Source organism: Stegostoma tigrinum, chromosome 2 (genome assembly GCF_030684315.1).
Source record: "Stegostoma tigrinum isolate sSteTig4 chromosome 2, sSteTig4.hap1, whole genome shotgun sequence".
Lineage (NCBI taxonomy): Eukaryota > Metazoa > Chordata > Chondrichthyes > Orectolobiformes > Stegostomatidae > Stegostoma > Stegostoma tigrinum.
In genome coordinates, this window is record NC_081355.1 from 57,173,954 (window position 1) to 57,187,945 (window position 13,992).

The window sequence follows — 13,992 nt, forward strand, 5'->3', positions numbered from 1 at the left end:
CAGCCCTCAGGGTACTGAAAGTCAACCTCATGCAGAATCATCTTATAGCCACACTAATTAGTAGAACATGCAAAGAGTGTTCCCGTGAGATTGCTTCATGGCTTCAACATGTTCTTCTAGATACTAGAAATCACAGGCTTGTTGTTAAAGGAGGCCTGGCAAACTGCTGCAGCCACTATCCATTGTGCTCTAAAAAGCCCTACAGTGTGGAAACAGGCCATTCAGCCTATTGAGTCCACACAGCCTCCAAACAGCATCCCACCCGGACCCATCGCCCTCCCCTATTCCTGCAACACTGCATTGCTCATGGCTAATCCACCCAGACTGCACATCCCTGGACACAATGGGCAATTTATCATGGACAATCTCCTAACCAGTACATCTTTGGACTGTGGGAAGAAACTGCAGGACTCAAAGGAAATCCGTGTAGACATGGGGAGAATGTGCAAACTCCACACAGACAGTCGGCTGAGGCTAAAATCGAACTTAGTCCCTGGCGCTGTGAGGCACCGTACCACCCTGTGAGGAGTGTGGATGTTTCAGGTGGTAGACAGGGTGCCAATCAAGTGGGCTGCTTGGTTCTGATTAGTATCAAGTCTTTTTGTGAGTATATGGGAGTTACACTCATTGCAAGGGAGTATTCCAGAAGAACTACATCCTCAGGACTTAAGAAGGTGCTTATGAGACAGTAGATGCATTGGTGTTAATTTTCCAAAATTCCCTAGGTTTCCTCATACGGTGTGAAGGTGAAACAACAAGGATGCAGACTGATATAGATTGGTTAAGTGAGTGGTTAAAAATCTGGCAGATGGAGTACATGTGGGAAAATGTCAAGTTGTACATTTTGGCAGAAAGAAAGAAGAGAATATTACTTGAATAGAGTTTCTAAGGTACGGAAAGATCTAAATATCCTATAGCATGAGTCGCAAGGATAGTAAGCAGATACAGCACATAATCAGGAGGGCCAATGTATCAATATCCTTTATTATGAAGGACTTTTAACATAACAGTAACAAAGTTACAACAGTTAACAAGTGTAAAGTGGTGGTGACACCCTATGTTGAATACTGTATGTCAAAAATGTAGCATTTTGATGTCCTTATTAAGGAAGAAACAAATGCAATGGTAGGAGTTCAGGGTTTACTACACTGATACCTGGAATGAGTGGGTTGTCTTATGAGAATAGGTTAAACAAATTGGGCTTGTTTCCATTGGAATTCAAAACAGCAATGAGTAACTTGGTTAAAGTATAAAAGAATATCAATGATCTTGACCAGATGGATGAAGAAAAAGATGTCTCATCCAGCAGTTGAGTCCAGAACCAAGAGACCCTGTTTTAAAATTAGGGGTTACCACTTTGAGGGTTGAGATAAGGGGAATTTGTTTTCCTGCCAAACATTGAAAGAATTCAGAGCTTCCTACTTAAGGTGCTGATGGAGGCAACATTATTTAATATCTTTAAGGCCGAGGTAGTTAAATTCCCTTGGGTAACAAGAATTTAAGGTTATTGTGGGTAGTTGGGAATATGAAATCTGAAACACAAACTGATTAGACATGATCTTATCGAGTGGAGTATGTTCAAATTCCAGAACACCGACGTCTTGTGCTTTGCAGATGGTGTCACATGAAATGAAACAGATGGTATTGATCTTGGAATTGCATTAGCCAATATAATAACTGTGATTTTCCAATATTGAAACAATTTTAAAAACAGACTTAGAACATAGGTGTCACCTGAACCACACTTTGCCCTAAAGGCAATGAAACCATTCAGCCACGCTCCAAGGGAAGTATGAAAAGCTCATTTGATTTACACCATTATGAGAATTTTCACAAGTTAGAGGTGAAACATCGTCTGCAATTATCAAGCCTGAAAACATATGCTACTAGACATAGAATATGCAAACAAGTTTCTATTCAAGTACAAAAACAAAAATTGCTGGTAAAGCTCAGCAGGTCTGGCAACATCTGTGGACAGAAACCACAGTTAACCTTTTGAGTCCAGCCCTTCCTCAGAACTATTTCAGGAAGTTGTTTTTAGGCAGTGCAGAGGAGAACAAAGCTCCTGGTTGAAAGCACTGACTGGAAAGAAACCGAGAGCTCAGAAATGAAAAGATAACCGCAATATTCACAACTTGCGACCTCTAAGAATACAACTGCAGTCAGATTAAAACATTACGCCATAAAGACACTGATCTGTACATTCTTTTCTCTTTCTCAGCATCCAAAACAATCTATTTTAACTCTGTGCATTTGCACATACGTACAGTATGACTGACTTTGTCTTTCTCCTTTCCTGGGGTTGGCAGGCAATAAAACCACTTTTTCAATCATTCAAGAAAACCCTGGTTTTTGACTCTATTACTTACAGGAAAAATAGCCAACACTTTTAACTGGAGAAAACAAGCGACTTGTGCTAAAAAATAATTAAATCTTTTGTTGCAAACAACTGGGGCAGCTAAGAAGAGGGGTTCAGTTCAGTCCTTCCCTCCAGATTGCAGCAAAGGTGGACAGGTTTTGAGGAGTCATGAGTCAAGTTACTTACTACAAAATTCCTAGTCTCTACCTGTTCTAACCACAACCTGTTCAATAATAATCCCTAAGATGTGGACTAGTTAGGGATTCAATGATAGTAATACCGTTACATATCAAGAGAAGTTGGTTAGACTCTTTCTTGTTGGAGATTATCATTATTTGGCCTTTAACATTGCACAAATATTACTCGCACCCTATCAGCTCAAGCCTAAAGGTTGTTCAGGTCTTGCTGCAGACAGATACAGACAGTTTCAGAATCTCAGGAGTCACGAATACTGAATACACTGCAATCATCAGTAAACATCTCAACTTCTGAATTAATGATAGAGGTAAAATAATTGAGAAGCAGATGAAGGTGGTAGAGCTTGAGAAACACAAGTCTGTCGTGGGAAACAAAAAACAGCTGCAAAAGTAACAGCGATGTCCAAGAGATTGAAATGACTTATACGTGACACCACAACCAACATTAAAGCCATATTTATTTAAGCTAGGTAATACTCGAAATAATGAACAGTTTCCCCTGAGAACCAGTGTCTTTAATTTTGCTCGGACTCTTCTCTGACACACTTAGTCAAAAGTCACCTTGTCTTGAATTCATTGCCGGGATTTGGCTACTTTGTCCATGTTTGGACTAAAGCCCTACGGAAATCTGGAGTCAAGGGGCCCTGGTTGAACATAAACCAAGCAGATTATTAATGAAAACTTGCCTTTTGATAACACCACTGATGATCCCTTACTGATAGCAATAGAACAGAATCCCTATAGTGTGGAAACAGGCCCTTTGGCCCAACAAGTCCACACCGAACCTCAGAGCATCCCACCCAGACCATTCCCCATCACTCACCTACTGTACACATTCCTGTGGGCAATTTAGCGTGGCCAATCCATCTAACCTGCACATCTTTGGACTGTGGGAGGAAACCGGAGCACCCATGCAGACACAGGGAGAATGTGCAAACTCCACACAGACAGTTACCCAAGGCTGGAATCGAACATGGGTCCCCGGTGCTGTGAGGCAGCAGTGCTAACCACTGAGCCACCCTATAAACACAATGAAGCAAGCCACCTCCGCCTTTAGGAATCAAGCAACTAGTGCTATTTGCGAGAAGTTTAGACAAGATACCCTCAATCTAAGCCATAAGCACCAGGGGAACTCGAACCACAGATCTCCTGTTTATTAGATAGGTGCTTCAACCAACTAAGCCACAGTGCCACACAATCGACTGATGGAATGAAAATTGACTAGATTAGCTCTGTCCTGCTTTTCTCTCAAGGATGTGTACCCTGTCAAATTTTTCGCTTTGTCAATGTTACTGCACTGAACAGCTTGAATAGAGCTATGGTTAGTTCTGGAATACAAATCTTCAACATTGTAACTGTATTATTGTTAGGGACTAGCATGTGCTATATACTTGGTAATTTCTTGATGTCAGGTAGACAAACTGAACTGTCTGAAAATCTCTGATGAAGGGTCTAGGCCCGAAACGTCAGCTTTTGTGCTCGTGAGATGCTGCCTGGCCTGCTGTGTTCATCCAGCTCCACACTTTGTTATCTTGGATTCTCCAGCATCTGCAGTTCCCATTATCACTGTCTGAAAATCAGCAATGTTTACGGGAAGCATGGGAGGGAGCAGAATTGGATCACCAAAGAAGTCCCTGTAACTGAAGATGAATGCAGATATGTCAGCCTCATCTTTTGTATTAATGCGATCATTTCTGCCATCATGGAAAATATGGATGTTCCTGAAACAGCCTCCTCTTCCTCAGTTGTTTAAATGTCTGTCACTGTTCAAAACTGGATGTGGTAGGATTGCAGAGTCTTGATCTGATCTATTAATTTATTAATAATTAATTGTTAATGGGGTTGTGGTATTGGAGGCCAATTACCTCTGCCTTGTGTGTTCCTCAGCGTAGTGTTCTACACTTAACCACCTTCAGTCACGTCATCGATGACCTTTCCTCCATCACAAGACCAGAAATGGGTATATTCAATGATGAAAGCATACTATTCAACACCATTTGCAACTCAAACATTTGAAAAAGTCCATGTCCAAATGCAACATGATCTGGCCAACACTCAGGCTTGGATTGATAAGTGACAAGTAACATTTGCACCACAGAAGTGCTGGACAATGACCACTTCCAACAAGACAGAATTCAAACATCATCTCTTAATATTCATTAATGCATCTTTTGCCTAAATCCTCCACCGTTAACATCCTGGAGATTACCATTGACCAAAAAATAAACTGGCCCACCAATATAAACAGAGTGGCCATGACAGCAGGTCAGAAGCTGAGAATCTTGTCGTAAGTACCTCAGATTTTACTCCTCACAACTTGTCCATCTACATGGCAGAAGTCAGAAATGTGATAAAATACCTGCTACCTGCCTGCATGAGTGCAGATTTAATAGGAGTCAAGAATTGTGACAATATCCAGGACAAAGCAGTCTCTTTGCCTGGCAACCCGTCTAATATCTCCCCCTAATAATTCCCTTGAGCACTGATACATAGTGGCAGCAGAGCATACCATTTACAAATGCTCCTTAGACTGCAACTTCCAAATCGGCAACTTAAACCGGCTAGAAGGAAAAGACAGCATATACATGAGAAAATCACTTCTGCAGTATAAATATGGGCCTAGGGTATTTTGTTCTGTACATTTTCATGGAACTTGGGACATTTAATTGCCAACTAAAGTAACAAGAATATGAAATGTTTGTGGAGACAGTAAATTCTGATGCTCAGAAACCAAAATGGGGCTATTTTGCCTAGCACAGTGGCACAGTGCTTAGCACTGCTGCCTCACAGCGTCAGGGAACTGGGTTTGATTTCAGCCTTGGGGGACTGTTTGTTTGGTATTTGCACATTCTCCCAGTGTCTGTGTGGGTTTTCAGGTTTCCTCCCACAATTCAAAGAATGTGCAAGTTAGGTGGATTAGCCATATTAAATTGCCCAGTGTCTGGGGATGTGCAGACTACGTGGGTTAGCTATGATAAATGTGGAGTTAGGGGGATAGGGTGGGCGGAGCTGGGTCTGGGTGGAATGCTCTTCAGAGGATCAGTGCAGACTCGATGGGTCTAATGCCCTCTATCTGCACTGTGGGATTCTATGATTCTATGAGTACTTTTCCCCTCGAACTGCAAGTTCCCCATCATGCACCCTGAATTGTAACTATATTGCTGCTACTGTGTTCAAAATCCAGGAATTCCCTTTCCAATGGCACCTAAGGGTGCACCTATGCCATATGGACTGCAGTGGTTCACAGTGGGAACTCACTGTCACTTTTCAAATAAATACTGGCCTAGCTATCGGTACTCACTCTCTTTGAATGAATAATAAAAACAAAATGTGCAATCACTTTGTTCTGTCAGTAGCATGCAGCTTCCATTGTTAAGCATATGTTGCAATATGTTAAGTTTTATGTTGCAATGTCAACACATTATTAACTCTTTTAGACTTCCTCAGTGCTCTTCTATACTCACTGAATCAGGGTTGGTTCTTTGGCTTTAACAGAAAGGGAGGGATATCTGGGCTTAGAGGTTGTAGTTTGAAGTTGGAGTAGAATTATTGGAGTAGTTTCGTATGTTCACTGATGAGGCTGTATATGTGACTATGTCTAGTTAGGCTTTGTGTAAAAATTAAATTACCTTTTTCTGTTCCATAGTAATAGAAGACATTGTTGTTCAGTACACACCAACGTTTTTGCCATTCAGATCCAAAGAAGCTGTGATCTGTAATAAATGTAAGGCAATTTCTCAGTTCAAAATAAGCAAAAATAATGAACTCAATTATTGTTAATGTATACATTCCAATACAATTGGAAACAGATGATTATTTAAATCTCATGAGCATAGGGACTGGTAAACAAAAGACTTCAGAAATCAGCAAATAAGGATAGGGAGAGTGGGGGTGAGACAAATTGGTGAATCATTATCAGTCATTACATGCTCATTATGTCTTCAGATTAAACTTTCAAACTGCCTTCACCCAAACCTGCTGACCTTATTCACCAGATTCCAGAATCAAGGAAACTAGGTACTGCAAAAGGAGCGATGTGTAAGACAGTCGTGCACTCGTCCAGTAGCTGCAGTTCCGCGGCTTCTCTCCTTTGTTCTTACTGCTGATTTGTTTCTTTGAGGAATTTGGCTTTTGGAGTGTGAAGGTAGATGTCGCCATTTCTCATTCACTGATGGACAAATGCATGAATTCCAGCTATCAATCACTTTCCTGCAAATGCATTGCTCAAGCAGAAAGCTGGTTTTATGGCTACATAGAATGCGGCCCAATATGCTTTTTGCCCTGAAGAAGTTTCTATATGTCATCCCACTGTGCCTCTGATTTTCTACTGTGACTGCCATCATGTTAGGAAATAGTAATTAGCAATTTAGCTTATCAGTGAAATACATTGCTCCAAGTGATGGTGTTCGTAAGGCTTCAAAACGTAGACTTCAAAACTGTTAAGTGAACAGAAATGAATGGTGGCACACATGGGGATTCTCAGCATTGTCTCATCATGATCTCAGCTTGTTCTTCAAGACTCATGTCTTTAAAAATCCATATGTAAAGAAAAAATTTTGAAAATGAGGATGCCTGCAAAATGGGCATCTGGCACTAGTCCTTTAGGTGTCTGTTGTCTAAATGATTGTGTGATTTATTTTAAAATAAGTATAATAGTAAGAGTTATACATTGATAGTTTTGTGTTGCACACAATGCAAAATAACTGCTTACCTTTTCTGCGTTTTTCCAAATATCCAGCTTTCAGAACTTGATTTAGTTCCTGGGCAGGTATCGGAGCAGATCGTTGAACTGCACAAAATGAAGAGAATGTATATTTTTAAATAATTTTCCAAAAGGTGGAGTCATCTTTCCCCCTCATACAAATATACATACTTATTTTGAAAGTATATATTTGTATTTAGGTACATATAATCATGTCAGTTTAAGCAGGTGAAAGTCAATAACAGTTTTTGATGAAACGAAGGTATCCTGCTCGGCAAACAGCTGTGCTCCTTTTTAAACTGTTTTGAACTAACTAAAAGTAAAATGGAGGAAAGAAGGGAACATGAAGGGAAGCATGACAAACAGGTGCAATGGCACCTTAAACACGCAAGATGGAGCCGCTATCCATGAATAACTGTACTTAAGTGTCTCCCAGATAATCTGTATGTGGAGACTGAATTCCAAACGGTTTCACTGAAATATGTAGTGTCTTGGCAGCCACTCCTAGAAACCATTTTATAGACATGTACCCTATGGCCCCTTTAGCTTACAGGATTCAGGTCATTCATTTCTCATTCACAGAATAAATAGCTAAGATTTCAATTTGTCAGCCATTAACTGATATATAGGATATATCCCAGGTGCAACAATTCCATGAAAACCATGCACCATAGAAAGAACATTCATTTGATTTATGTCAAGAAACTTGTATACCGAAGGATAAAAAAGGTAGTTTTTGGGGAATGGGTCTGTTAGTGTTTGAGAACTTTGATCAGAATACAAGCAAGTAATATCAAAACTGGGATAATAAAATGTGAGGTTGGATGAACACAGCAGCATCTCGGGAGCACAAAAGCTGACGTTTCGGGCCTAGACCCTTCATCAGAGAGGGGGATGGGGTGAGCGTTCTGGAATAAATAGGAAGAGAGGGGGAGGCGGACCAAAGATGGAGAGAAAAGAAGATAGGTGGAGAGGAGAGTATAGGTGGGGAGGTAGGGAGGGGATAGGTCAGTCCAGGGAAGACGGACAGGTCAAGGAGGTGGGATGAGGTTAGTAGTTAGGAGATGGACGTGCGGCTTGGGGTGGGAGGAAGGGATGGTTGAGAGGAAGAACAGGTCAGGGAAGCAGAGACAGGCTGGACTGGTTTTGGGATGCAGTGGGTGGAGGGGAAGAGCTGGGCTGGTTGTGTGGTGCAGTGTGGGGAGGGGACGAACTGGGCTGGTTTTGGGATGCGGTGGGGGAAGGGGAGATTTTGAAGCTGGTGAAGTCCACATTGATACCATTGGACTGCAGGATTCCCAAGCGGAATATGAGTTGCTGTTCCTGCAACCTTCGGGTGGCATCATTGTGGCACTGCAGGAGGCCCATGATGGACATGTCATCTAAAGAATGGGAGGGGGAGTGGAAATGGTTCGTGACTGGGAGGTGCAGTTGTTTATTGCGAACCGAGCGGAGGTGTTCTGCAAAGCGGTCCCCAAGCCTCCACTTGGTTTCCCCAATGTAGAGGAAGCCACACCGGGTACAATGGATATAGTATACCACATTGGCAGATGTGCAGGTGAACCTCTGCTTAATATGGAATGTCATCTTGGGGCATGGGATAGGGGTGAGGGAGGAGGTGTGGGGACAAGTGTAGCATTTCCTGCGGTTGCAGGGGAAGGTGCCGGGTGTGGTGGGGTTGGAGGGCAGTGTGGAGCGAACAAGGGAGTCACGGAGAGAGTGGTCTCCTCCCTGTTTTGTACAGTTTTAGTAAAGCATTTATAAAACATGATTTTGATGTGAACCTTTCATGATTCATGTTCAAGGACACTCAAATCCCTCTGTCCTAGAGCATTCTGTAGTCTTATTCGATTTAAATAATATTCATCTCTTCTATTCTTCCTGACAACGTGTAAAATCTCACAGCTTCCCATGCTATATCACATTTACCAAGTTTCTGCTCACTTGCTTAAGCTGTCTACATCTGTCTTACACATAGTGCCACCTTCAACATTTGTCACCCACCTAATTTTGTGTCATTCACAAACTTGGCTATCATACAATCACTTCCTTCATCTAAACAATTATTATTTATTATAAATAATTACACCCAGAACTGATCCCTGTGGCAGTCCACTGGTTACAGTTTGCCATGCTGAAAATGCCTCCTTATTGCAAATCTGTCTCCTATTAGTTAGCCAAACTTCTATCCACATTAATACACCACCTCCAACACCAATGGTATTTACCTTACTAAATAGCTTAATGTGTAGAACGTTATCAAACATTTCCGGAAAATCCAATCGTATTACATGCAGGCTTTCCCTGGATCTATCCAACTTGTTACCTCCCCAAAGAAATCTACTACATTTGCAAGGCTTGATTTCCCTTTCATGAAGCCATGCTGATTGAGCTTGCTCCCATTTCTAAATGCTTTTCTATTACATTCTTTACAAGAGACTCGAACATTTCCCCAATAACAGTCATTACGGTAACTTTCTGGACTACACTCTATGAATTCTTGCTCATGGCTACCTCAGAATTTCCAAATCTATGTGAATGTTAAAGTTATCCATGATGTATGTACTATAATTTTTCCATGCTCTCATTATTTCCTGATTGATTCTGTGACCTACCATATAGCTAAAGCTTGGAGACCAAGAGACTATTACCAAAGTATTCTTTCCTTTTTTTTATTTGTTATCTCCACCCATATGGATTCTTTATTTTCTGATCTATTATTATACTTTATTAGCCAGAAGAAAATAAATGTCCTCTACATTGGCGAGGCCGAATACTGAGTGGTTGAAAGTGCAAACATCCTCTTGGCTGTGAACTTCCATTTTAGTTACCAACTTTGTTTCTACTCTGACTTTACTGCTTTTTCCCTATTGCATATACTGATGACATTCAATGCAAGCTTTTAATTGCGCACCTCGCAAGCTAATGGACTCAATATTCAGTTCAACAATTTTAGGTTGTAATCTCTGTCTAACTTTGTTCCATTTTTCTTTGGCGATTTGTTTTTTATCAACTTATTTCTCTTTCATTCCCTAATTTTTGCTTTCAGTTGGCAGCCATACAGCATCAGGTCACACTTGCTCTGAACACATCATTTGTTTCTTGTTCCATTATCACTCCCTTTAGTTTCTAGCAAATTTTCTGTCATTTAATATTGCCAGTCCTGCATTTTATCAATAGCTGCACTTTTATTCTTTATCCCGCCTCTCCTTTTACTTGCTCAAAGCCTGTCTAACTGTTCCCAGTTAGAATGAAATGTCTTTTTCTTTCCGTAGATGCTTACAGACCTTCTGAGTATTTTCAGGATTTTGTTTTGATTCCAGATTTCTACTACCTGAGTATTGTGTTTTGGTTAAACTGTTAGATTAAACTTACAATAGTAAAAATGCAAAAAAACAGACATGATCAGGAGACTGTCTACAAATAAAAAGAAAACACTCTCAAGCTAGTTATGTAAGGAATAACTGTTGAGGACTAAGGCAAATGACACTACTTGTGTCAACTCATCTCTGCAATGCACAATAGGCAGTAATATTAGTTGGTGCCAAGAAGCTAGGATGTCTTCAATTGCTGATATAAATGCCAAAGGGAAGTACAACTTTAACTGTCTGTTTGAACTCTACCATGTAAATCATGCAGTTGTAAATCTACAGATATTATTTTAAAGTTTCCCCTCAACTGTGAGATTTCCTTTGATGGTCTTAGTCATAATTGGTGTAACACTGAAGTCTTTTGTGCTGGTTACGTGCAGTTAACCTTCAGTATATCACAGTTTTAACTAATCTTAAAAAGATCATGCTAGAAGCAAACTGAAATTGGCTTAACCAGTACAAAAGTTACAAGATTTAATGCCCTGAGGATAAATTAATCAACACCGGGAATTGCACTTGTGCTTTTGGGCTTTAAAAGTGAAGTTAATAGTTCTGGATGCAAGGACACTAAATAATATGTTTGAAAAGCTTTAGATGTGATTTTCGTTTTAATTTACTCTGAAATTTACTACTATAGGCAATGAGAAGAAATATGTTTAAAATGAATTTATTACCTAAAATTGGATCAGTGATGAACTGATGATTAAAACAACTTAAGATGATAAAATTGTTTTCATCTTTTGAAAAAAAGACTAAAGTTATACTTAATCATACGGATATTTTTAAAGCAAATTTTACAAGATAAATTAGTTTTTCAAATTTGACCCATTTGCTTTGGTACATAGCTGGCTTTGTGTTGGCAACGCACAAATAAGTCTAAGTAGTCAATCAGTGGGTAAAATTAGTTTTGAATTGGGCCCAATTGGACAACCACACACAAAGAGGAAACTACACCAAATGTATCATAAACATACAGTTAGTCAGTGAACCCAATCAATAACCAAAATTTATAATCAGCAACCTGTTAAATCTGTCCCTGGATAAATGACATAAAACAAAACCAAAATACTGTAACGACCAGAAACTGAAATATAAACAGAAAATGCTGGAGAAACTAAGCAGGTCTGGCAGCATGTGTGGAGAAAGAAATAGAGTTCACAGTTTGAGTCTGATAATTATTCTTTTCAGGCCTCTCTTCTGAAGAGTCACATCAGGCATGAAGCATTAATCCTGGATATGTCATGCTGTTGAGTGGAATTGTGATCCTAATACAGTTGAAATCAAAGTTTTCATCTTATGTATCAAATGATGATTTTGACATAATGACTCTTTGTTGCTTCCTTGCTTTGGTGGTACATTCTATTTCTAGATTTACAATATATTGAAGATTAATAATTTTTCGCTTTCCTTCTTTGAACCAATAACAAGCAGGAAGAACGTTCACTAAAGCTAATACGATATAGCCTAGACAGGCAGTTCCCGAATTGCGAACAGGTTTCATTTGCAGGTTAATTTATAGGCAAGCTGGAACACAATGCAGGAAAATATAAAAGTAGCCAGCTATAAATACAGGAAACGTTCATAAGTCAGATCTTTAAAATTACATGCCTGTATGGGATTGCATTCGCAAGTACAAGCGTTCGTATGTTGAACATTCATAAATCAGATACCACTTGTAGATTAATTATTATAGACTTTTGCCATAAGATTGCTATAATTCTTGATCAAATATGAAAGAGAATAGGTCAAGGCATCCGAGTTTGCATACAAAGTGTGACCAAAGAGAAGGGATCTGCTCACTCAATGTGACTATTAGAAAATCAAGCCATTCCCAATATTCTGATTTTCTTTGTTGATGAGGCTATTGCTTCATCACCTGTGTCTTTGTCAAGATTATCATCATATGGAACGCATACTTAAGTTATCAGCTCTCAAAAAGAGAGAAAACGTGCACCTATATTGAAGGCGACAGCTACTTTGCAGTCAGATTAATGTTGAATTCCTCTGGGAACAAGTTCAGCTACAGGTTACCAATTTTACATTTTATTTGCATCTTAATCGATAATTTAGTGATCAGATTTAACTGTCCTAAGTGTCTCATTGTTTCCCCTCCCCGATTCTTAACTCCTCTCAAATGAGATGTACAGCCTATCATACTGACCAATTTTGCATTATTTCTTGTACCCTTTACTGAATATCATTTTACCATATTATAAATTTAGTTTATCAAATGCAACACCTTACAAAAATGAGTTCACTCAACTGTTTAGTTTTTTTTGGACTGAAGTCATGTCTATGTAATTATAGTAATTTATTTCATCCATAAAAGGCCAATGCTGCCTTCATAAAACAGACATAGAATGTAGTGGGATGGTTTCAAGAAGTCACGTGATTACTAGTTGCTTCATTGCAGTTAAAAAAGCAAACAGGTTGATGTGTTAAATCACAAAGTGACACCAGAAATTTGATAAACCCTTGGACAACAGGTCCTACTAACGCTGTGAGAATTCGAAGCTTCTGAGAAAACTGGGTACTGAAGGAAATAGCATAGTAATTTACTTTGCGTTGTAGAATAAGAATTCCTTGTAGTTAAAGGTAACAGTCTTTTAAGTTTTGATCTGTACAAGACAAGTTCAGAGACACTATTTTGACCAAACTGAGAAACGTGACCAGACAGGGTTCTCAACATAAGGTTGAGGAAAACGGATTGCTTTAGAAATATTGGATGTACAGTTTAATTATGTCTAGGCAGGGCAGAGTTCAGTGGTGGGACCCCAGCTACTCACAATATATATTAATGATCTGGACGAGGGAACGAAATGCAACATCTCAAAGTCTGCAGATGCCACCAAGTTGGGTGGGGGTGCATACTGTGGCAAGGTTGCAGAGATCCTTCAGCATGATCTGGAAAGGTTGGGTGAGTGGGCAAATCAATGGCAGATGCAGTAGAATTTGGATAAATGTAAAGTTATTCACTTTGGTAGTATCACAAAGCAGCAGATTACTACCTGAATGGCTGTACATTGGGAGAGGGGAGTGTGCAGTGGATCCTGAGTAACTTTTCTCCAGTCACTGAAGGAAAGCATGCAGGTGCAGCAGGTGGTAAAGAAGGCAAATGGTATATTGGCGAGAGGTTGAGTACAGGAGCAGGGATGTGTTGTTGCAGTTATATAGGGCCTTGGTGAGGCCACACCTAGACTACTGTGTGCAGTTTTGGTCTCCTTTTCCGAGGAAGGATGCTCTTGCTCTCGAGAGAATGCAGCGAAGGTTTCCCAGGCTGATTCTGTGGATGGTAGGACTGTTGTATGAAGAGAGATTGAATAGGTTAGGATTGTTTTCACTGGAGTTGAGAAGAATGAGGGG

At 39.9% G+C, this 13,992-nt stretch overlaps 1 protein-coding gene across 2 annotated transcripts in view; it reads right to left on the reverse strand.

The window, feature by feature from the left end:
• Positions 1–13,992, reverse strand: part of skap2 (src kinase associated phosphoprotein 2) — a 266,642-nt gene that overhangs the window by 109,862 nt on the left and 142,788 nt on the right. For both annotated transcript variants that reach the window (XM_048520144.2, XM_048520136.2), the window contains exons 5-6: positions 7,268–7,345; positions 6,186–6,269 (exon numbers count right to left, since the gene is read on the reverse strand). In XM_048520144.2, the coding sequence (XP_048376101.1) occupies positions 6,186–6,269; positions 7,268–7,345 (162 nt within the window). The remainder of the gene's footprint in view (positions 1–6,185; positions 6,270–7,267; positions 7,346–13,992) is intronic.